The following is a 24,246-nucleotide window of genomic DNA, read 5'->3' as shown; positions in this document are numbered from 1 at the left end:
TACAAAGAAAAAAGAAAAATCTGTTACATCTTTCTGTATCTGGTGATGTAATATGGTTCGTGGTTAGAAAATAAGTTCATTACAAGACTCTGAGTTCTTTCTGTTTCTTTGTTTTTGGTTTTTTTTGCTAGAGATCCTTAAATATCGTATTGTCTGCACACTGCAATTTTAACTTCCCAGAGAAGCCACTGAAAGCTAAAAGACTTAGTAAGGTTTCAAAGCTGCACATTCGGTAGTTGGCCAATGTTAGAGGTTTCTTGTGTAACTGAGTAGGTGTATTAGGGATACACATTTGATGGGATCACTTACTGGGTTGGTTTTTTTGTTTTGTTTTGGTTTGGTTTTCTGCAAGGCCCCTGCCCTTTTCAATGCACAGAAATGCAACATTACAAGCTACAGAAACAGCTCCACTGCCAAAAAAACAGGTTCAGGCAACCATGTCCTGTTTTTCAGGGACAACCTTCTACATTAGTCACAAAAACATCAGTTGTCACTGCAGCACACTCCCAACCCTGGATTCACGTTCCAGTTTCCCTACGCAGACATGCTTGCTTGGTGCTGGAGCAGCTGCGTTCACAAAGCACCTCTGTGAACTGGTGTGTTAGCAGCTCGTAGTCCAAAGAGACAGTTGTGCCTCTGGACCCTGCTGAGAGCCTTCCGTGCCAAAAATGTGGCTCAGAACCTGGCAGAAGTCATATTCCCAGCTGCACATGCTGTAAAACTGCCTGAATCGCATTTGATGTTCGAGCATGATGTGTAAACAGGGCTGCAAAGGCAGGTACTATCAGGCAAAAAGGTGAGCGTAGCCAAACGTTTTAACTTTGTACCCGATGTGCCAGCCTGCCAGCCCTCCCTCATTAGCCCTTGGCTAGCACAGTCACACAACCACCATTCACTCTGCTCCTCACCTCCTCAGCTACACAAAGTCGTGACAAGGGGAGGGAGGCAATTCCACGTCCAACCTCAGCAGCCTGTGTTTACAGGATGAATTCTTCGGTGAAGTCAGAACTGTGCAGTGTCACTTTAGCACATGTGTTTTACTGGGGTTCCTCAAAGGCACATTGTACATGCTGGGACTCCGTGCCCTTACTTAGTAGGTGACCTTGAACTTCATGGGATGCATCAGAGGAGCCAGCAGCGTTAGAAAATCTAGAAGCACCTTACCTGTAACATGCAGCTAGCCTAAAAACTGGACTGCAAGTTTTTTATAGGCATTCTAAGAAGAAACTTGGTTTACCAAAGTTTAGCTACCTGTTCCCTAAAGGAAAACCTGCGCTTGTCTTCACCCTGAATGCCCTATCCCTGGCAGGATTGACAGCTAATTTGGTTTCCTCAAGAGCCTAGAGTAACTCTGATCAGAGTTAATCTGTGACACCAGTGCTAGCTTAACAGTTGGATCTGATGATCTTTGGATGGATCTTTGGACTCGAAGATCTTTTCCAACCTGAACAATTCTATGATTCCATGATTTTGTGACACTGAGGTGGCTGCAGCAGCTTGCTCAGTGCACATTAAAAAGCAGCTGGTGCACTGTGCAGACCAGTGATTGTCAAGCTGTTTAGCCAGGGCCCCACTTTTCTTCTGCAATGGTTGTTATCTTTGGACTGGCTGCCCAAAATAACATTCCAGAGATTGCTCCAGCTTGTTCTTCATGTATCCTGGGATGAAGTTGATCAAGCTCAGCTGATCTGAAAACATTCAGCCAGCAAAGAGACATGAGATGAGGTTAACAAGAAATCAAGCTCTAAGGGAAATGTTGGTTGACCCAGAGAGGAAAAGCTATTGACACATGGTGCTAAAGAAATTATCTATTGTTATTCTTCTAGGAAAAATAAAAAGGCAATGTAGGAGCAGGTGGCAGGCATAGTAAATACCAGTGCAAAAGAGTTTTGTGGGAAAGACTGGGGAAAGACCAATTTTTGTGAGTACAGAGTTTTCAAGCTGGTTGTTTGATTAACCTCACACTAAGTTGGTCAGAGATCTCCAGAACACAAATGTTAAAGAGCAAAACTACCCAGGTTGCTACAGCCAGAGAGTACTTAGGAATGGTTCACAGTTCGAATGAAAGGATATACTGAGTGGGGATCCAAGAGATTTGTGCTTTTTGAGATGTATGGAGAAAACACATGTAATTTCACAGGGCAGGAAACATGAATGGCATGGTCTAACAGCAAGACAATTTCAAGATCGAAATCCTGCTGAAGCCAATGGAATACTTTCACTGATTTCAGTACAAGTTGAGTCTAGCCCTTGGTTTAAAAAATGTGATTGCATTTAAGAAAGATTAACAATACATAATGATCATATCACATTAACCAAGGGCATTGGAATAATTTCCTTTAGCTAGGTTAATCTCTGCTTAACCCTCTGGCATTCCAGAGGTTTGTGCAAACCATACTCAAAACAAGTCCTTCAGAAGCAGACCTGCTTTATTAGTGTTTTTGACCACATCCTATAGCAGTCAGCCTTTGCAGTTCAACAAAGCCTGGTGCACTCAGGCTTAAGGATGCATTTTGCAGAGAAAGAGCCTAATCACATTGATCCATGTGACGACAATAGCACAGTCGAGGAGTTCAGTTGTGAATAAATGGAATTCAACTGAATCACTCTTAAGCTCAGACAGGAAAGTATTTTTTATTGTAAATTATTATATTGACAATAAACAGTGTGATGATTGATGCAATGGCAGAAACGCTTTAAAGAGCAGTAACAGGAAAACAATCTAGAATGTACGCCAAACTACAAGGCATTCAAAATAGAAAAATTCCAAGAGGATAGCTCTGGGTGGAACAGATAATGTGAAACAGATCCTCAAATGTAAGGGAACACTTAGAAAGATGGCAAGAGGAGAAGGGCAGGAGGCTAAGTGCACATTTACAATGATTTACAACAAGGAGGCCAATACTGCACTCCTTTCCCTCTAGCTAGCCCTTAACCCACAAGCTGCAAAGCACTGCTATCATCCAGCCTTCCACATTCGGCACCTGCACTTTGCACAGTGATGCCCTGTCCTCAGTTAATATGGCCACTCTGGCTGCATGATATTGCTAGTGTTCCCCACTGCCGCATCAGCCTTGTCACAGTTGTTCCCAGTGCTGTGGAAGGCTCTGTGATCCTGACACAGAGGTTTGCCCAGCTGGCTTTGAGGATCTCTGTGGTACCAATGCTACAGCATCAATAAACCCCAGAGCACAGCATCGCCACAGCACTGATAAACCCAAACACCTGCAGCACCTTGTGCTACTGGTATTTTTTACTTCCCCAGCACCACCACCTCTGTTGTACCCTGCACCACCTGAGACCAACACCTCTACCCCTGCCAGGGTGTGCTAGAAATGTCCCTGTGCACAAGAACGCAAGGCTTGAGTACCCCTACGATTCCCCTTACCCCAGGCAGTGAATAACTAACTGCATTCCTCACTGCTCCATGATGCCCACCAAAGCATCGATACCTCCATATACCATCGCAGAGGTGATACTCTCTAATAATCAACAGACCCAACCCCCCTTGTGCTCCTCCATGCCCCCTACCCATGCCCTTGCTATGCTGCTTTAACTTCCATACCGATTCTCTTCATAACCATGGCTCAAAGGTGTGTCAGAGGAAATTCAGATATTAGATATTAGGAAACATTTCTTTACCAAGAGGGTGGGAAAACATGGAAACAGGCTTCCTAGAGAGGTGGGAAATAGCTCAAGCCTGTGAGTGTTTAAAAGGCATTTTGAAGATTCCCTTAATAATATGCTTTGACTTTTGGTCAGCCCAGACGCAGTCTGGCAGTTGCCCTAGGTGATCATTGTAGGTCCCTTCCTACTGCAACTATTCTATCCTATCCTACCCCCTTTACCCCACAGCATCACTCAGCTTCAAAGGACCCTCTTTGGTCTCCAATAAACCCGGCAATTTCCCTTCTCTGGTTGTGATAATCCTTGACTGCTCTCCTCTGTGCCCTTGTTACAAATGTTCTCCAGGATCTGCTCCAAGCCCAGAAGCACCAACTCCCACTCCTGATCCACATCAGTCTCCTTGCGTCCTACAGGGCCAGTGTCCTCCCAGGAGCTGTCACAGCACTGCATAGTCCCAATGACATTACACCCAGGGGAATTAATCAGTATTGATCCCTAACACCTTTTCTCCCCTAAATAAGACAACAGAAAGGTCCCTTTTATCCCTAGAGAATAAAGTATTTCCCTTTCTACTCCAACCTCACTGAATTTATATTCTGCTCTGCAGTTGGACGATCCATGATGTTTTTATCTCAAAGTCCACCAGAACTTCCCTAGTCCTGCAACACATACAGTTACACTGCCCAGTGTCCCCGCATCCTGCGATGTCCCGATAGCTTTCCCCACCCCACTTTAAAAGGCAGTAGCAAACCTCAGCCGCTCACAAGTATGTCTCTAGGTACCAATGCTTTTCCACACATTTACTGAGTTTCTACTCTTTGCATGACAACTTTATGCACTGTCCTTTTGAGCATTAATATTTCTAAGTACTCCTTCCATCCACAGACTGAAATCTCTCCCAGCACCCAAAGGCAACAACAACCCCCTTGGGCCCCAGGCCTGACAGCGCTGCAGAGGGGCAGCCCCCAGGCCCTTTGTGCCTCAGTGTCCCCCACCGTAGCGTTTATACCACAGGGTGCCTTGGAGACCCCCTTGCTAACAGCACCGGCCGTGCTTGGTGCACACAGGGGTCTTCCATCTCCCCGCCAGACTCCCTCTCTGCACCCTACTGTATCTGTTATCCCCTCCACACCCCCCACGGAGTTTGTGCTCCCCTCTCTTTCCACTGTCCCTCTGTGCCCCGATGCATTTGTACCCCCTTCCCCATGCCACACCGCGTTTGTTCCCCCAGTGCCCCACAGCACTTGTCCCTTCGCGCCCCACTGCGGCCGTACCTCCTCACCACGCACCCCCCTGTACCCCACTCTCTCCCAGGGGATGCGGCCACTCCCGTGTCCCCTCAGACCTGGGTGACCCCCGAGCTCGGGGCCGGGCCGCCCGTCACCTGCCTCCTCCCCGCCCGCGGGCGTGCGGCCTGCTCCTCCCGCAAGGCCGCTTCCCGTCGCTATGGCAACCGCTCCCCGCGGGCACCCCGCCCCCGGCAAAGGCGCCAGCCAATCAGATCCTACCAGCGGGGGGCGGGAAGGCAGAGCGGCCGGAGGTTCCGATCGACCTAGCAACCTGCTCTGCTCTTTCTGATTGGCTGGTTCGCTTCGGCAGGGAGAGGGGCGGGGCGCGGCAGGGCGTGACGGCGCGGGGGGGCGGGGCGGAGGCGCGGGGCGGGGCGGGCGCTGCGGCGGGGTCGGGCGCGAGGAGGCGCGGCCGCTGTCTCCGCCGCCACCTGAGGGAAGGAGCGGGGCCGCGGCGGCGGGACTTCGCGCTGAGGTAACGGCGGGGACCTGGGCCGCGCGGAGAGGGGGCGGGATGTAGAGATGGGCAACGGGTTTCCCTCAGTGATGTCGTTCTTTCATCCCCACAGCGGCCGCCTCGCTCGCTAAGGGGTAGAGACACCCGCTCCCGGAGACGGCGCTGTGGGGGGCGGCCATCAAGCGTCTTCTGGGCGGGGGAGTGTGCGGAGCGGAGGGTTAAGTCCCCCACTCCGATGTGGGGCGGCCGAAGGACGGGGGATGCTAGTCCTCTCCTCCGCGGAACGCCATGGAGGTGCGGGATCCACCCCCAGTCCCTCTGCAGCGCCTGGGAGCCGGGAGATGCTGGTCCCGTGCGTTCCCGCTCCCCCTGCCCCCGCCAGTGCGCAGGGGACCCAGCAGAAAGGGATGCTCGTCCCATGCATTTCCCCTCCCTTTCCATTAGCCACCCAAGGGGAGGGGATGCGAATCCCAGGTACTCCGCTTCCTTCTCCTCGCAGTGCACTGGGGACGCGGGGGAGAGGGATTTTAGTCCGTGTGCGCTCTCTCCCCTTTTCTCCTTGCTGTGTGTGCATCCAAAAGGAAAGGGCACCCGCTGTCCCTCTCTCCCAGCAGTGTGGTGGGGACCGAGGGGGAGGGGGTGCCGGTCCCCCTCCACACACGTGCATCTTTTCTTCTGCAGTGCATTGAGGACCCAAGAGATTGCTAGTCCCACGCTTCCCTCCTTTCATGTTGCAGTGTGGTAGCAGCGACCTGGGAGGAAAGGGATGCTAGTCCCATGCGCATCTCCCTCCCCCCTTTCCCTTTGCAGTGCAGGAGGGACCCAAGGGGATGTTGGCTCGATCCATGTACTTTTCCTTTTGCAATGCAGCAGTGTGGACCCGGGGGAAGGGATGCTAGTCTTACCGTACATATATTCTTCCTTTTCCTTTGCAATGCAGCAGGAATCTGAGGGGATGCTAGTCCCGTGTGTGCTCTTGTTCCTTTTGGCTTTAAAACATAGGGGGAAAGGGGATGCTAGTTCAGTCTGCACCCTACCTCCTCTTCCAGTCTAAGGGATGACAGCTAGCTTCCTCTCCATTTGCCATGCAATATGAACTCACGCAGAGAGATGCTAGACCTGTCCCTCCATATGCATGGAGAATCTTGCCTCTTGCCGGAAAGAGTTTCTGCCTTTCTGTTCTCCCTGCGGGGAGCGGGGACTGTTGTGGTGTCACTGTGAGGAGGAAGAGGAGATACTGTGCGTCTCTTCATTCTGCCCTGTAGTACAGTGAGGAGGAGCATGAAAGAATGGGTGAGTGTAGCACGTGCCCTCTGTCCTCCATGGCCTTCTATTTGAAATAGGGGATGTGGGGAATTATAATGTGGTTCTCCCTTAGTACGTAACAGAAGTGGAACAGGGGAGTACAGCACTGGGGTTTCTTTCCCGCTGACTAATTAAAATGGAGTTGGGAGAATAATGTGCCTTCATGTGGGTGGGAATGGATTGGGGAAAAGCTACCAGTGCTGGTATGCAATGAATGAGTTCCTTTCTCCATGATCAGAGCTGGGTGGGGAATGACTAAGGTGACATTCTCCTCTTCTCACTTGTACAGGAGTCGTCTAGTTTGTTGTTTTATCACCCTGTTTCTCTGAGACAGATGAACTGTGAATTGATCCACCTACATACTTCTAAAGTCTGATGACTTTTTTTTCCTCATTGCCCCCCTCCGATTTGCTCCCTTTGTAACTCTGAAATTTATTTGAAAAAAAAGAATAATTTCACTTGTGCGAGTCAACACTTTGATTTCATGATTTTCACTCTTTATAATAGTCATCTATGCATGGCCTAGTTTATTCTTTACAGCAGGAATTGGATGAGCTTCTTATGATTATAAATAATGTATAAATCCATAACCACACTAACAAACTAGCTGTTTCCTACCCCTTTTGCCTGCAGGTTTTTTTTGCAGTGCCTTGGGGTAGGTAGGTAGGTATCCCCTCCTCCTCTTTTATCCCCAGTGTCATCAAAAGCGTTTCTTTTTGTTTTTATGTACATATAAAAATAACCACAAAATTTCATATGTAGAGGCTTAACAAAGAGTATACTGAACTGGATCTGTGGTAAGAAACTGTCTTGACACTAAGGATTGCTTATTACAGCATTCATCTGTCTACACCAATCAATAGGTCATCTATATACTTGTTTGCAAAACTTTTGCCTCCTTTCGCAATGATATGGTTGTCTTTTTTTCTTCATTTCACCTTGATTTTTTTTTCCATGAAAGAGCACTGGGTAACTAGGCTATATAATGTTCTTTTCTATCTCTAGTAATTATATGCTTTATGTCCTTTATGATGCTACATAATAATAAGATCTTGAGCATAAAATGGAAAAGTCCTGAAAGAACACAATGAAAATTTTTCTGCTTTTTGCACAGTTAAAACTTTTCGTGGCTTGTTGAATCTACGTTTTTGTATGGTTTTTTTCCAGTTCGAGGTTGTGGGGAATTCAGAGGATGGGTGGATTTGTCTGGGGTCTCTACTTTGAATGTCGTTAATATGATGATTTGTGTGAAGTGTTCTTGGAGTTTTTCCCAAGACTCTAGATCCTGACCTGGATTTGCCCAATGTTCTTGGTTCAAACTTTAACAGAATAACTGGTGCAAGTATGGTGAACCTCTCTTATGAAGCATTATCTACTGATTGCTGCTGGAATGGCACCTGAATTACAGGGTGCATGCTAAATAGTCAGTTGCTAATCCATACTGCAGATTGACTTTACTGAAGTTGTTGAATAAAGTCTTTTGGAGTTGGTGGCCAAAGAGTTTGGGAAAAAGGAAAAAAGTACTTGAAGCCAGTGTTGTGGAGGTGACAGCGAACTGAAAAAGCTTGTTTTCCTTATTTTGGTGAACTATTATTAAAATGTTAAAATCAAAGGACTAGATTCAAAGAGTATTAGGCACCTTGTATAAAACTAAGTAGGAATTGGTTTTGTCTGTCTGTAACTTGTGATCCTTCTGGTCAGCATGTGAGAATATGCAGAAGTCTTCAGGTTTAAGTAATGCTGCCTGAATATGGGATAGTTCAGGTCTTTGGTTTTTTTGAGAGGTGCCAAAGCTGCCTGGAATATGGGATAGTTCAGGTCTTTGGTTTTTTTGAGAGGTGCTAAATTCTTAAAAAGTAACTCTTGAGATGTGCCTGCCTTAGATCAGAAGGACATAGCTTTTCAAAGCCACATGAACTTGAAATTGGACTACAGTCAGGTGTGGTTAGATGTAGCATGTTTTAAATATTGTGCCTAATTCTGATCTTTTACGTTCAGTGTGTTGACTGCTCTTCAGACAACACTTGGCTCATAACATAAGAAAGGCACTGTGATTTGAGCTGTGTTGCTTGGTTCTGCCACCTAAGTTAAGGTGTAGATAGTTCTCTCTGCTGTTTTTTTTTTTTTTTTTTCCTGGGGCGGGGGGGGCATGGTTTAGAACAGTTTCCTTATTTGTATTCTTCATGTACTTCAATGCTGCCTCAAACACGGGTTCCCTGTCAATAGCTGTGAGAGAGTAAGCAGCCTGTGAAAGCAAGTTGTCAATGAACTTAATGTGGTTATGTTTAGCATCTTGGTCTTTTTCCTATTTACATGTTTGTTTTTACCAGCCTGTCTTGAGCAGCTACAGCCAAAAACATTGCCTCACATGATCTGAAAGAGCAGCACAGAATTGTTTAGGTTGGAAGGAACCTCTCAAGATTATCTAGTCCAACCCACAAAGTGTATGAGGGTTTAAAGAGGTATATACTATTAAATTTTTCTGACCATAACATAGGCCTATGTAAACAAAAGTGTGCATACATAACTTTTTTGACCAGCTGATACCAGTAGAAGTTTGGTAATTAACTCTTGTACCTCTCACTAAGTTTGCATTATGGAGAAAGGAAAAATTTTTCCTCTCTGATGTGTGGAATTTATTTCCCTTCCTGAATATCGAAGGAAAAAACATTACTCTCTCAAGACTGGAAGTCTGTTCAAATTTGTGGTTGTCTATTCTTGGGAATATTGATGAAGTACTTAGGGTTTTCTGGTTCAAACAGAATTTTAAATTTCTGTTACCTTTTTTAATGATTTTTTTTTAAAGCAGTTGGTTAGAGACTGAATTTTGCGATTTTTGTTGTTGTAAGACAAAATTGTTATAAGAACAGGGCCTCTCTGTCCTCTGACAACTCTATCAACTTTTTCCATGCCTTAGCCTCCAATTCCACAGTTTGTTTCTCTAGTCGATGAGCACAATATGCTGAGTCTCCATTCTGCTTGTTCCACTCCAGCCCCTTAGCGCTGAGAAAATGCAGCTTCAGCCCCGGGCAATGATTGCTGTTTAAATTGGCTCTATAGGTAGAGTGGAACTGGCAGAGCTACCTTTGCAATTTTCACCTTTGAGAGTGTGTGGAGAAAGGGGTGGTCAAAGAATGCTGTTTCTGGCTTATCCTTAGCTGTGATGGTGGTTTCTGTAGAGAAAGATACGAGATACGTGTGCAAGTAAAATGGATTAGAGACAACAAAAAAGCTTTTTACAACGAGACTAAAATTACATATTTGAACACAGGTAGCCAAACCATGACTGTAGCTTGTTGGGCAGAATGGTAGTCTTCACTCCTGCAAGTTGGGACTTGTGTATTTGGTGGTGGTGACTGTTTTGTTTTTGTTTTATAATTATTCAGCAGAAGTTACGAGGCCATGCAACTAAAGAGATGCTATCGATGTGAATGTACCAGTGGAGATGCTGAATCATAAATAACTTGGTTTCAATGTGGTCAACAATTCTAATGTTCACATAGTTACATTTAAAGTGTGAGGTTTTCTAAAAATGTTTTCTTCGTAGTAAATACGTTCCATATTTTCACCATCATTTCCGGGTAGAGTTTTGTAGCATACCAGTTTTTTTCCATCAGAAGTAATCCAAAACTGGGATTAAAATTTGTCAAGGGACCATCTAGTTGTGCTCATGAGAATTTGAGGCAATTTGTCTGCCAGGCTATTTAGAGCTAAAATATTTTTATCAATTACAAGGCTTTTTACTCTGTTCTGTTTGTTGTGTTTTTTATTCTAGGTTACCTAACAAAAGAAGAAAGTAACTCGACTGCTGTTCTGTCACAATGGGGTCAGTTGTGTGGGAATGTGGTTAAACATTTTAATACCTTAACCTAATACATGCTACATAATCCTGAGAAAAGAAAGGGCAAGATTTCTCACACGCCTGTCTCAAATACATCATCTTCTGGACTGAGCTAAGAATGTTGTATACAAAGAGTATTCCGGTTTTGAAGAACCTTAAACAAGGACTGAAAATATTGCTGTTGAAGTGAAATCTGAGGGTACATGAGGAGTTGAAAGAGCTTTCTGACTGGGCCCAATAACTGGCCCCATTCCCAGTGTGGAAGGATGGCTGTTAGCTGGATGTTCTGTTACCTTTGGCTTTTGGATGTTTTGGTGAGGCACACAAGAGGGCACAGTTTATTTTCTTGTGAGCCCATCATCCTGCGGATGTGCCAGGATCTGCCTTACAATACCACCTTTATGCCTAATCTTCTGAATCATTATGACCAGCAAACAGCAGCATTAGCGATGGAGGTAAGGCTATTTTTTTCAGCAGTATATATGCTTTTGGCCTTGAGTTGACAAAAAATTGGTAAGAGAATCCAGGAAGATATTTATATTAGAAATCAAAATGAAGAAATTAAGATAGTAATTTAAATATAAACCAAATACCACTTGCATAACATGTATTGTACTGTATACTAAAATACTCTATGACTACAGGATTTGCCTAATTTAGTATAACTTAGTTTGAAATACTGTTGATGTGTTTGTATGCTAGCCTGTTACTTTAAATATTTAGACAAATAAAGAATGCATATTTTTAATGGTCTGTCGGTTAACTAAATACCAGAAAAACAGCATACTGAACAATGAATAGAAGATTTTTAGTTTTGAAGACTTTGTTCTTTGGTGGCTTTGCGATATTTGGCCTTTCCTTAGTCACCTAAAATTTGATGTGAAGAAAATGAGAATAAGAAGACATATTATGAAAATAATGGAAATTGCTTATTTATTAGTACTGCTTTTCTCAGCTGCAAGAAAGTCTGTGGTCTTGCAGACAACCTTTATTTGGTTAACCTGTTAACAATCTAATTTAATTAACCTGTTTCTGTTCAATATCCAGGCAGAGAAGCTTTTAGACTTGCACTTTCTAGGTTATAATGGTACCTTATTACTCTTGCTGTTATCTCCCAAAACCCTCTTTGGACTTGTACAGGATCATTTTCTCATTAAAACAAACAAACAAACAAACATATCTCCACTGATATTTGTCTAACCTTTCTTTGGAGAACTTTCATGATGGGGCTTCAACCACACACTTAGTCTCTTTATATTTATAGTCTAGTATGTAAAAGACTTTTAAGTTCACGTCACTCTATTCTTTATCCTGCCACCCTACCTGAGGAGTGTCCTTACTTCATATTCTGTGATATGACTAAAACTGATGGAAATTCAAATATTAGGGAAATCTTACTGTCAGCCTATTCAAATTTTTATGAGGCATTTGTGCAGATTAGGTTTATTTTTATTTTGAAGTGCTTGGAAATGGGTAGGTATGCTGTGCTCTGCACTAAGAACAGAAAGAATAATCATATGTTTTCATCTTTCAATGCTCTTCCTGTCAATATAGAAACTTAATTTAATTGTCCTTAAATAATATAAAGCCAAAGCTTTATATAGTCTTCCTATGGAAGAGTTGTGAACCAGACTTGACAGGCTTTTTCCTGTAAGGATAAAATAGAGATTCTTACCCTTAAATGTGCTTTGTTTGAAAGAACCATGGACTTGCATTTCAGCAGCTCATTTGGATGTGGCTAGGGATTCCAATTACACTAAATACATAGCAACAGGAATGAATTTAATTTTAGTATTGGTTCTGTTAAGGGCCTTTGAAGATCAAACTGTAAGGAGGAAAAACAAAGCCAAAGCAATAAGCAAGTGTAGTAGGATAACAGTGTGAACAACTAGATGTGTGCAAACTGTTTATTTCCCTTTGAAAGGTGGAACTTAGGATCTTAAAGGAAAGTCTGGATTGAAGACTTCTGGGGCTTGGCTTGCAGAAGTGTGGAGATAGTGGGTTTTGGTTTTGTTGGGTAGTGGGAGAAGTAGGTGGTCACCTGGGACTGGAAGTAGTTTATCAGTGGAAGGCTTTCAGGATCTGTGCAGCTCAGTATTTTCTTGAAGGATCTAGAAGGGAAGGTTAGCAGGAAGATGAGAAAGCCTATTGATACTTGTTGTGAGTAACCTAAAGCTAAGGTCAAACCAGAATGAAGAACTGGGAAGACCTTGAGGTTACATTTGAGATACATTGAGCTGTGAAATTGTTGAGGAAACTCAGTGATAAATGTGTATGTGTTGGGGGAAGCAATATTCTTCACATCAGTGGTGGTGGTCAGCTTATTTCATTTGACTTAATGGTGGTTTGTTGTGTTGGAATGTCAGCTGAAAGCTTGACAGGGCAGTAAGAAAGCCAAAAGGAAAATGAAACATGGGGCAATTAGGAAAGAAATAAGACCAGACATTACAGTGGTGTTATATAATCCTGTGGCTCACAAATAGCTGGAGTGTTGTGTGAGGTTCTGAGCTATCGCAAAAAATGTGTTTGAACTGAAATAGGTCCAGAGAAGAACAGGAAGAATGACCATAGGCTTATGGAACATATCCCATGTGAGGAGTGCTAGACTGACGGCAAGGTGCTTTAGCCTACTTCTCAAATACAAAACAAAACAAAAACCTAACAACAACAACAGCCATCATAACTGGCATGCAAAGCTTTAGAAGTATTGACTGTACACTGTTTCTTCCAGCGTAGGAAGTAGGCTCCATCAAATGAAGTTGCTAGAAGCCAAGTTAGAACAAAGAGGAGGAGGTGGTTCAAATAGCTGGTAATAGAGCTGTGAAACTTAGACAATGCTGTGGATGCAAAAAGTTTGAGGAGACTGGACCAGAACTTGACAGTAGTGCTGATGAAGGTGACTAGGTAGAAAAAAAAAACTTCAGGCTTTTCCCCTCAGCAGAAAATTGTCACAATCTGAGAGAGCATTTAGGGGATGTAAGAAATGTCCTGCTAACGGTCCATTTTGCCAAGCACTCTGTATCTGCTAATAGCAAGTGGAGCTGCTGTTCGGGGAAGGGATACAAGCCTCCTGTCTGTGGGCTCTTTCTCTGGTGCTTTCCCAGTATCCACTGTACCTGAATTACGGATGTGAGAGGGTACCTCCGTGCCTGTTCCCTTTAGTATCATTTAATGGATATAGATGGATATATCAATTAATTTCTTTGAATTATCTTATGAATACAATACTGTCAACCAGTTCATTAGCCACCATGTGAAGAAGTACTTGGTCTCTAACCTGTTTTAAACCATACTCCTGCTAGTGTCATTTAATACCCTTTTGTTCCAGTATTGTGCTGCAGTTAAATCCTCTGTTACACTTGTGATTTTGGAAACCTTGGTTTTATCCACCAGGCTTTTCTTCTCCAAATTTAAGTGGTTCAGCTACTTTGTTCCTGTATTGATTTTTGTTACCTTTCTCCATCCCTTTTTCTAGCTTTGTCCTTGCTGAGGTGCAGAGATGAAGGGCACACCACTCCAGATGTAGGCATGCGAGGGCTTTATTTATAAATAAAATCATGCTTTTTGCTGCTAATAGCTTCCTAGTAATGGCCCACATAATGTTCATTTTTCTGGCTTTTGTCACATGTTAAACCAATGATTTCAGAGAACTGCCAAAAATTATCACTAACAGCCTCTTCATGGCCGCTGTTGGAAGTAGAGTAGTAATTATATGGACCCTCAGTCTGAGCCAGAATAACTGGTGTAATTGTTCTTCGTAAGAATTGTTTTCTGCTACAGAGAAGCAGTTCAGAAATAAATGTTGCTTCTTTGAGCTTTGAGATACTTTGTGGTATCTGAGGCTCAACTTAATAGCATAAATTAGCTTGCATGAAACACTGTGTTGCTGCATTTGGTGTACTAGCCTGAGGCCTAAGTGGTTCTTAGACTTAGCATGGCTGCATTGGTGTCATGGGTGGATATAGTACTCCCTTCTGCCAATATAGTTGGCATATAGGCCAGTGGTTTCAGTCTGGGGATGGACTAGGAAGCTGCTTCTCAATGCTTCATGAAAAATGGTGAAGGCTGTGCAAGCAAACAAGGCTATTATCAAGCTTAAATTTACTATGAAGGGGACTGCAGAGTTTTTTACGTGTTTGAACAAGAAAAAAAGAACGAAAACCTACAGGTTTTCATAGGTATATTTCTACTGCCTTTATTAGCCTAGACTGCCTCTTAAATCTGTTTTTGTTATTTGGCTCTTTAGACATTTAACATTGCAGTCAAACAGATGGAACACTCTAATTTTGAACTGAATGAAGTCTATTCAAACTTGCATTGTGACATTTTCTGGTAAAATGTTTCACCTCTCATCCAAGCCCCCCTTAACTGCTGTGAGCATAAAAAAAAATATAGCAGCAGAATCAGTATGATTCATCTTGTTTATTGGGGGGGGGTGTGGCAAGACCTTGTAATTCTCAGTTTTTCAGTACCACTTTTTCACAACAGTTCCTAATAAAGCCCATATGAAAAATTCACCTTGCTTGCGCTGAAAGAGTACAGTGCGAGAAAGAGCGAATGTGAAGCAAAAAAGAGAATGACTACAGTTATTGTCTGATCATCAATAAACTCAGGGCGTTTCTCCTCCCATACCATTGATTGCTTTATTGAAGGAACTGTTTAGAAACTTATTTACTGTTATTTCTTGAAAACTCAAAGAAAATCAGTAGGTTGCCTTTTTGAGACTTTATGCTAATGTGATTCCTTCATAACTATAAAAAAGGCTAATAAGTCACATCATCAGTTTTGGCTTGTTATATTGCAGCAGTATTGGTATTAACCATCTCGATTAAACAAAGGAAAATGGAGTGTTACATCAGGAGTCCCTCTTACTGTATGTAATCAGTTCCTATGCCTGCCTTTACTCCTAGGAAAGATATTGCCTTAAGCTTTCTGCTGTGCTACATTAGCAAGGCCTGCTTTCATCTGGGAAGACTGAATAGAGAGCTCTCACATTCAAGGGCCTGGAGCATTATTTTATCCCCAAGTTATCACCAAAGGGTCTTACTCCTTTTGATAGAGGACAAACACCAGTTGCACTAGGCCAACCTCTGTTAACATCTGCTTGGCTATAGCAGGGACTAAAATGAGAGTTATTTTACATCTGCTGCTTTCTAAAAGGAGTAATGCCAGTTAATACTGACTGCCGCACTAGCCACGATGGTGTAACGGAGGCGTGAGGTGGTGGGTGTCAAGGGCAGGTGTTTTTGGAAGCCCCTTCCCCAGCCCCTGCGGCCGGGCTGCGCTGTGCAGAAGGCGTGGAGCTGGGAGCTGTCCTGCCCTGCAGTACTGCACCGCAGCGGCTGCTGCCCACAGCACCAGCCTCGCTTCTTGACTCGGTGGGGGCATTCCTTTGATCTGCTTTGTGCTGTCATGTAAAACATAACGTAAGGTATTTTTAAATTTTTCTATAGTCTGCTCGCCGGTTGTTCTAGTACAGTAACCACCTAGCATAGTCTGTCTCAACAATGCTGTTAAAACTTCCCTCTAAATGCATTCATGATGATAGTGTGACATTTCATGATGATAGTGTGACATTGAGATGATGTTGCACTGCACTGCTGCCACAATTCTGCTGTGTTACATAGATCGTGTGCTGAACGAGGCAGTGACAATGGAGGAGTTAAATTACCCCTAACCCCCTGAGGGATCTGACCTTCTTTACCCGTCTCTTGGATTATTATTGCTACAAAGAATTATCTTCTGTCCCTTGTTCACTTAATATTGCTTTGGCCTTGAAGGATTTGCTTATGTGAAAGACTAGCAAGCAGTGTTTTTTATCTGCCTTAATGCAATTTTTGTAGACAAATATTTTTATCAGAGAACATGTAACTCTGGAGCCTGGGAGCATGCTGTTAAAGCTTTTGTCACTGATGAAATGAAGTCATTTAATATAATGATCATCAGCCTTTTTTGCAGTTAAATATACTGCCAGCACTTTCTTCTTACCCAGATTTTTGTGGGACCTCACAAATGATGCTAGGGATCAAAGAGGCTTTAAAGGACAGGAACCAGACATAGTTGAGAGCTAAATGGGCCTCTCAGGGTGAATGCAGAAGTGTTGTCCTTTGGGATTATACTGGAGGTCAAACGCTCCAGAAATGAGATGATACAGTCACCATATGGGCAGAGGAGATAAAATGCTATGCTTTGCACTCTCTCACAACTTCCATTCCCATTTTGCATATCAAAAAAGAGCAGCAGTATGGACTTACAGATGCACCGTAGCTAGTGTGTAGGTGGGAGATGCAAGGGGGAAATAGGGAAATAATGTTATCCTGGAATTGATTTGTTTTTTGCAGTGTGAGGGAGGTAGCTGGAAGGGGAGAGGAGTAATGTTAGTAATGTTGAGTCATATGCTCCTACTCCATCAGTGTGGCAGGGTTCACCAGCTGGGAATCATTGGATTAATCTGAATAAACTATCTAGTCAAGGAGTTTTGAATATTTAGAAGCAGGGCTAGTGAATTGTTAATGGACTTTGTCACAGAATATGTAACTACAGATGTGTAGACACCTGATTTTTTACACCCTATTTCAAATGTAGTGTTTTCTTACTCATACTGGTTCCTGCAGAGGATAATGCCATTGACCTGCTGCAGAGCAGCATGCCATAAGATTTTCATGCCATTTGCATACCTTTGTTAAGTATATTTCTGTGTGTATAGCACAGTTTCTTTTTTGTGGCAATATAATTTTTTTCTCTTCCCAGCAGTGATCTTTGGAGTCTTAGTTCATTTTTTGGATCTTTTTTAAGCAGAAAAGAACTGGAGTATGCTTTAAAATGGCATCAACAGAAGATATAGCTATATTTATTCCCAGCTTGGTCTTGGCATCTGTGGTAAGAGTCAGGCATTTTTCCAGTATAGGTAGGTCAAGTTTTAAGTGGCTTATTTTATTGGTGTTTCTCAAACAGCTTTTCTATCAGGCGTATATTACTACAGGTTTCAGGTAATCAGGGTGTGGACTCAACATGGAATAGTGTCTCTCAGTTCTTGACTTGCATAAGGGCCAGGACAAAGTGTGCAAAATTCAGCGATCCTGGTTTGTATGATTGTGATTCCTACCTTCCCTGGAGCTGGGAGATAGTACTGCCCCATTCCTCTTCCTGTTTCTGAGTGAGTTTTTTTGGATACAAATGGGAAGCACCTTTCTTTCTTTGTTTCCTGCTGAGCAGCAAGGATGAGGAGAATGTAGGGTGGAAAATCCTTAATTTCTTCCCCCTTTCATTCCATCTTTACTCCTTTCTGCCCCCCATCTTCTTTTGCCTTGCCCATGCACTATACCTCCTAAATCCCAGCACTTTTCCTTGGCTTGCCACATTCTTCAGTTCTGCATCATAGAATTGTAAGAATATAAAGCTAATGGAAAAGTAGGTTTTAATCAGCTGGTGTTTTGTAAGCACCCTAATCTTAGACACTAATTTGCATTAAGGATTAATTTTCTCTTTAGTGTGTAAGATTGATGCCTGCAGAACAATGGAACTGTACATGATCATAACGCAAGCAGTGCACCAGCTGATTAAAGCCTACTCTTTCATTAACTTTATATTCTCTTATTCCCATTCTGAATTTTTACCTTGGAAATAGCCACATAAAGATTTTAGATCGTTTTATTGTTACACCAGAATGTCTCAAAGCTAGAATTACAAAGATGGTTTAGCAGAGTACAGGCAGAGCAAAGGAGCACCTAATAATGTAGTGCTGAGAAATCCTTGCTTTGGGAATATCTGAGGCTTGTCTGTATGAAATATATCAGCTTGTGGTTTCAATCTTGATCTGTGCAGGGCATGAGTGTTGTGCAAAGGTGAAATCCTGAGTGGGTAAGAACAATTTGGAAAGAACTACAGCTGTTACATCCCCAAGTAGATCCATACAAAAATTAGTGTGATCTGACCATTTTGTAAAATGAGGCTTCTGAGGAAGCTGTTTCTTGAACATGAAGAGAAGTAGGGTTTGGGTGTGGGCTTTGTTAAATTGATAAGCTACTGCTTGCACATTGAAGATGAACTCTGTCACCATGTTTGCGTTTTCCTGAATGAAAGATTAATTCTTAATGATGATTCAACTGGAAATATGGAAACGAAGTTTAGCCTGAATAGTTTGCTGCAAGCATATGAAAAAAACATTACTTTTAAGTAATGATTCAGTTTAAAGTAAATGATCTACATCTTAATCAACATGTATTCACAGTGGGCTTGTTTTCAGGGTCATGAAGGCAGATGGCTCTGCATTGTGGCTAATTCTGTAGCATCTGGTGGAGGCTTAAAGAGGAATTATTAGGGAAGGTGGAACACACATGAATTTATTTTGAACCGTTAAATGACAATGTACTGTATGTTCAGTTGTAGTTTTATATCTGCAAATGTAAACTCAGAAGCAAAAGAATGCTGTGCCGGAGCATTAAGGGAATGTTGGTCTTACCATTTACCATTCTTCTTACCTACCATAAGCATACAGGCATTTGTTCCTATGTTTGTTTGTTTTTTCTCTACCAACGTCAAAATCAGCTAGTTGATTCTCTTAGACACAGCTGCTGTGGGACAAAAAACATGTTCATGTTGTATATCGTATGCTGTAGTAGTACAGGTTAGTATTTGTTACAGTGACTAGGCTTAGCCTTATATCTAGTAGTGTGTGTAACTTGGAGGATATAGTTCTGCTATATTAGTGCTGAAATAGCTACCTTGTATTCTGCACCTACCCACATTCCATTCTGTCTCTTCTAAGGCAGAGATCTTGCATGTCCGCCATAGAATTGAGTCAGTGCTTCTGTTCAGTCCAAGTTTCTAGCAAGACCTTTCTCTTCCTCCTTTACAGTCTTCTGATACAAAGATTATTTAGAGATCTCAGTTATAACTTGTGAGCTGACATAATAGATTGGAAGCTTTTTAGTTTTCTGTTCTTTCATCTTGCCATTCTTTCACAACATGTTTTTCATGTAAAAAGTTGGCAGTGATTTAAATAATGGTGGACTACTTCAAAGCTGTGTGGCTTGGGTAGGATGTACTTTTTATTTTGCTGGTCACTTGGAAGCGGTGGGTTTTGCCTTGCTTTCTCCAGTGTGTGAAGATAGTTCCAACTATAGGATAGTCAGATTCAAAAAGAAAGCCACAATAGACTGACAAGACAACAGAATAGGTAATGAAGCAACAACTTCAGCACTAAAGAGCAGTTGTCATAAATTTTACCATTTGTCTTGCTGGTATGGCTGCTTTTTTTTTCTTGTTTTGGGAGACATTTGTGGTGATTTTAGGGAAAGTTAGGATGGCTTTTGTGGATTTGAATCATTTTTATATCAATGGGCTCTTCTGCGTGGCTCCAATGCGATTGCGTTCTGTGGTATGAGAAGAAGAAGAATTCACCAAAACATATCTTTAACATTCAAAGGACAAATCTTAAATTCACATGTGCTTCATTTGTGCACTACCACTTTACTCCCTATTTTGTGTCCTGGTCATTAAGAGATGCACATGCATGAGGGTTTTGCACCTTTCTGAAGCAAACTGAGCCAGTGTTTGTGCTCCATCTAGCTCCAAAATGGCACTGAAGATAAGCAGCCTGTGGGCTGCAAAATATCCCTAATGGTTGAGGAAAGCAGTACTCTTGAACAGAGTGCATTATTCAATCTTGCAACACTTTGGACCTGCAAAACAGTAATGTTTTAATAAAATGCACTTTTAAAGAAAATATTTGGTGTGGGAGCTAGGCTAGTAGAAATGAAACTGGGGAGGAGGTGGGTAAATGTAAGAACCTGAGAACAGTGGTACGAAGTCAGCCCAGAGATTTGTTTAGCTGGGTACTCGCTCACCTGACGGTGGCCCACAGTGGGTGCTGTGCGAGGCAGGTCAGGTACGTAACATATGTTACTCAGGCTGTTCTTCCTTGTGCAGCATTTTGTGGCTTCGAAATGATGTCTTGCATTAGTAACCTTTGGTGTATTCTTCCACAAATTTATCCGTTTTCTTCCTGAACTCATACAGTCTTTTAGCATCCACACAAATCAGTGGCAAATAGTTACATAAATTAAAAACATTGTATGAAGAATTTGCCGCTGTTCTTGTTTTCTCCTCTTCAAACAAACCGCCTGCTGTTTTTATGTTCTCTAGTTTTTGTGCTGAAGCTACAGTGAATGATTGGACCATATTTTTCCTTTATGTATCATTTGTGATTTTATAGAGCTGTTTCATGCCTCATCCACCTGCTGTCTCTTTTACAAGGTACAAGAATAAAAGTATACCATATTTATATTTTTATGTAGTATCTGAATACGATACCATGTTAATATACTGTATGTAAATCTGGTCTGTCAGATTGCTCCTGCAGCAGCAGCTAGACCATCTTCCATAGTCTGCAGAACTGTTAGTGCAATGGCTGCGGACGTTTGACGCTATAGCTCAGTAGCGATCGTCCGGATGCTGTGTTGTTTCAAAAACATTGTCAGAGCCCACCAAAGTCAAGGGGAGTATCCAGCAATTTTTCAGAACATTAAATACTCATGTCGAATTTGAGAATCGGATCTGCCCTGTTTTCTCCGTGGTCTCATATGAATTAATTTGATGCAATTATGTGGAGTTACTGGCATGAAGTTGGATACTCGGTCCTTAAAGTTTTTTGGTTGTTTTGGGTTTTTTTTTTATTTGTAAGATTTTTTTTTTTAAACTGTTGTTTCTAGCATTGCGCTTTTAACGATGCCTTTCCCGTTTCGTTTCCCATCTTGTGAATTTGACCATGATACTCCCTCCTCCTCCCTGCCCTTGTCCCGCAGAGTTAGTTCCTATGGTTACCCCCTCTTTGTGGGGTGACAAAGGTTGGCATCTTGATTCTCCGGAGCCAAATTCTGCCCTTTGACTCTCTCCCCTTTTCACACCCCTTGCTAAGCTTGGCCTCCTGCTCTGCTCGGAGGCTTGTCAGCGAGGGGGTTCCCATGGAAACGAGGAAGGAAATTTGAAAAGAGAAAAGGAGAGAACAGAAGCACAAAGGGGTCGCTAATTTGAATTTGAACAAGGAAGGAAGGCTCCTTGTAGTTCATTTTTGTGTGTTGTAGAAACCTGAAGTTTATCTTTTAAAAGTTGCTTTCAATTTGTAAACTTGTTTATGTTCCCTGTTTCTTGATTTGTAGAACAAAAGTTGTCATGTTTGTGGCACTGAGCAAGGAGAAACATCTTTCTTTTTAAATTCATTGAGATAATTCTGTTCAGCCATTCATTTAGGGTTTTTTTCCTGACAGAACCAAAAGCATCATTCATGTTTTTAATATTTTTTTCTGAAAACTTACACGTATTACATTTTCTCCCTTCATAATGACTCAATCATACTGTCAATTACCTAACATCTGTGCATCTGTTTTCTGTGGAGGAGTGGATGAATATATGCTGTTCAGAATCAGCAGATCCATTAGCTGAATCCCTGCTCATGAGTATTCCTTCTGGTTTCTTATTGTACGTTTTTAATATTGTGGCCTGATCTGGGTAGGGACAATATGGAAATGTAACTGCAGAGAAGAATACAGTAACAAAGTTTGACCTTGGATTTCAGTTTTGATGCTTACTGTCAATAGTAAAGAAAAAAAGTCAAGAAAACAAAAATGTGTGTCACATGATAGTAAGTGCCTTTTGGGACATTTTATCTGTATATTTTACAAATGTGTTAAATAAAGTTCTATAGAAATTTGTTAAAGAAGTTAAAGTGAAGTTACTTTGTCTTCAGATTTTCCTCTGTAGCTTTTTGAATGACAAATAAGCTGTCTAGTTCTTACAGAAAAATAGTCTTTACTTCATGTAGAAGAAATACCGTTTCAGTGGTCTGATTTGAAAATTTGTTCTCCAGCTGCAGTTTTACAGTGTCTGGTGACTAAAATACTGAAAAATCTCAGACCCTGAATCATATGCATTTTCCTTAGTCTTACTTTGCAGCTACAGGCAAATTATTCCTGTTACTCAGAATAAGCTTAATTAAGTGGTATCACAAAAAGGCAACATAATTCTTCAGATCCATCAGTTACTTTTTTTCTGACACAATGGGAGGCAGTTGCTTTTGTCTGGAAATACTAAGCCTCCAGGCTTTTAAAATTTAGGCTTTGGTTCCCCTCCCACTTTGTACTAGTTGCTATTAGTAGCCAGGGTCACAGAGGGGACGCAAGAAAGGGGCGTTGAATTGAAGCCAGGACTGTCAAAGATCTGTGGCTTGCACTTCTCCTACAGTGGCAGCCGATTCCTCTGACATAACCTGTTATACCCATCAGAGAGGAGCCAGTGTGATGGATTAAAGGACATGTTTTTGATCTCTGAGTGTTAGTCCTCATCTGTGAGGTGGGAGCCAAGTATGAGTGAAATCAGCAAAGAGCTATTGAGCAGGACTCTTCGTGAAACATTGACAAATGCACGTACGTACACTCCTATCCACTATCCCGTCCCCATCCTGCTGCTTTTAAGGTTTAAGAGACAAAGGGAGCAGACAGCCAGCTTTGCTGTAAGAACTTCCTATGGTTCTTCAGAACAGAAATGCCCTCTGACTGGTCTTCTGTGGTCTGCCCGATGAGCCCTGCTGCGGCTAACCAAACGGGGCTTATCACAGCAGGCTTCCAGCTCTTTGCGCCTTCCCTACCTTATAGCCCCACACCTGTTATTTGCTCAATGGCATTTTCTGTCCTTTTAGACACACAGAGATATATATATATAAAGGGATTTTGCAGTGTTGGACAATTGTTCAAAGGGGCAATCAATGGGAAAACACACTTACCCCCTCCTGTCTCTTGCAGCACCCTCAAATGCTTACATCTCCAAGCAATTTAATGCAGTCTTTTTTACCAGCCCTGCTCTTTTATAGTTTGATCCCACCAATTCCATTCTGTGTCAATTCCTGCGTTGCAAACACCCCTGCAGTGTATTCCATACAGAACCTGACACATGGAGTAAGTTTACAATGCTTGTGAATGTCACTTACTCTTTGAGACATGTTTTGAAGAGGTACTTCTCCCACAGCACCCATAGATGTTTGCTTCTCTTTATTCTATTTAACTGGAAAAGAATTTGGGTCTATCATCCATCCTTCCTAGGGGCCTCGCAGAGTAGTTTCTTAATCTTTTGTCTTCCCTTGTTTCCTTCCATCTGTGTCCCCTCTCTCCTGTCACTGTCTTGCTAATCCTGTTGTTGTGTTAGGTCTTGTCCTACTTGTCTAGGGTGTTACAAAGACATGCAAGATACACTGTGGGAGCAATTTTCTCCAAAACTGTTAGTGATACAGAAGAGAGCTAGGCACAGACTCCTCTCCTCAACAGGGAGAAACTTCTGGACTTCCGAGGGCAAAATGTTATTTTAACTATTTTGAGAGAAGCAAGCGTGCTTTTAGGGTGCTGCAGAAACAGATAAGTCAAGGCACTGTGGGAATTCCTGTCAAATATTTATCTGGTAAATTATTAACTATAGGGAAGAAAAATCAGCTTTGGGAGCTTGATTTTTATTCTTGATTTGATAGTTTGGTAAGGCTTTCAGTACTGGTCATTCAGACACCTGTGAGGCAAGTAGCAGCTTTCTGTCCAGTGGAAAAGTGTTGCACAATTGCAATTAATTTTAATTCTTTTTCCCTATCCTCCCCTGTAGCGTTCATCTGTGACCCCATTAACTTGGCACTGAATGGGAGGGATGGTATCCCCTGGTGAATCTTAAATTTTAATTTACAGCTGCTGTGT

At 42.4% G+C, this 24,246-nt stretch overlaps 2 protein-coding genes across 2 annotated transcripts in view; one reads left to right on the top strand and one right to left on the bottom strand.

Annotated features, from left to right (window-relative positions):
* FBXO16 (F-box protein 16) overlaps positions 1-5,046 on the bottom strand; it is a 38,497-nt gene extending 33,451 nt beyond the window's left edge. The window contains exon 1 of the mRNA XM_056344796.1: positions 4,973-5,046. The gene's annotated coding sequence lies outside the window, so the exon portion shown is untranslated. The remainder of the gene's footprint in view (positions 1-4,972) is intronic.
* Positions 5,047-5,279: 233 nt separating this feature from the next.
* FZD3 (frizzled class receptor 3) overlaps positions 5,280-24,246 on the top strand; it is a 61,412-nt gene continuing 42,445 nt past the window's right edge. The window contains exons 1-2 of the mRNA XM_056344425.1: positions 5,280-5,391; positions 10,454-10,974. Of these exons, the coding sequence (XP_056200400.1) occupies positions 10,786-10,974 (189 nt within the window). The 5' untranslated portion in view covers positions 5,280-5,391; positions 10,454-10,785. The remainder of the gene's footprint in view (positions 5,392-10,453; positions 10,975-24,246) is intronic.

The sequence above is a fragment of the Falco biarmicus genome, chromosome 6 (genome assembly GCF_023638135.1).
Source record: "Falco biarmicus isolate bFalBia1 chromosome 6, bFalBia1.pri, whole genome shotgun sequence".
Classification (NCBI taxonomy): Eukaryota; Metazoa; Chordata; class Aves; order Falconiformes; family Falconidae; genus Falco; species Falco biarmicus.
Note: the sequence above shows the minus strand (reverse complement) of the source record. Positions and strands in the feature narration are given on the sequence as shown.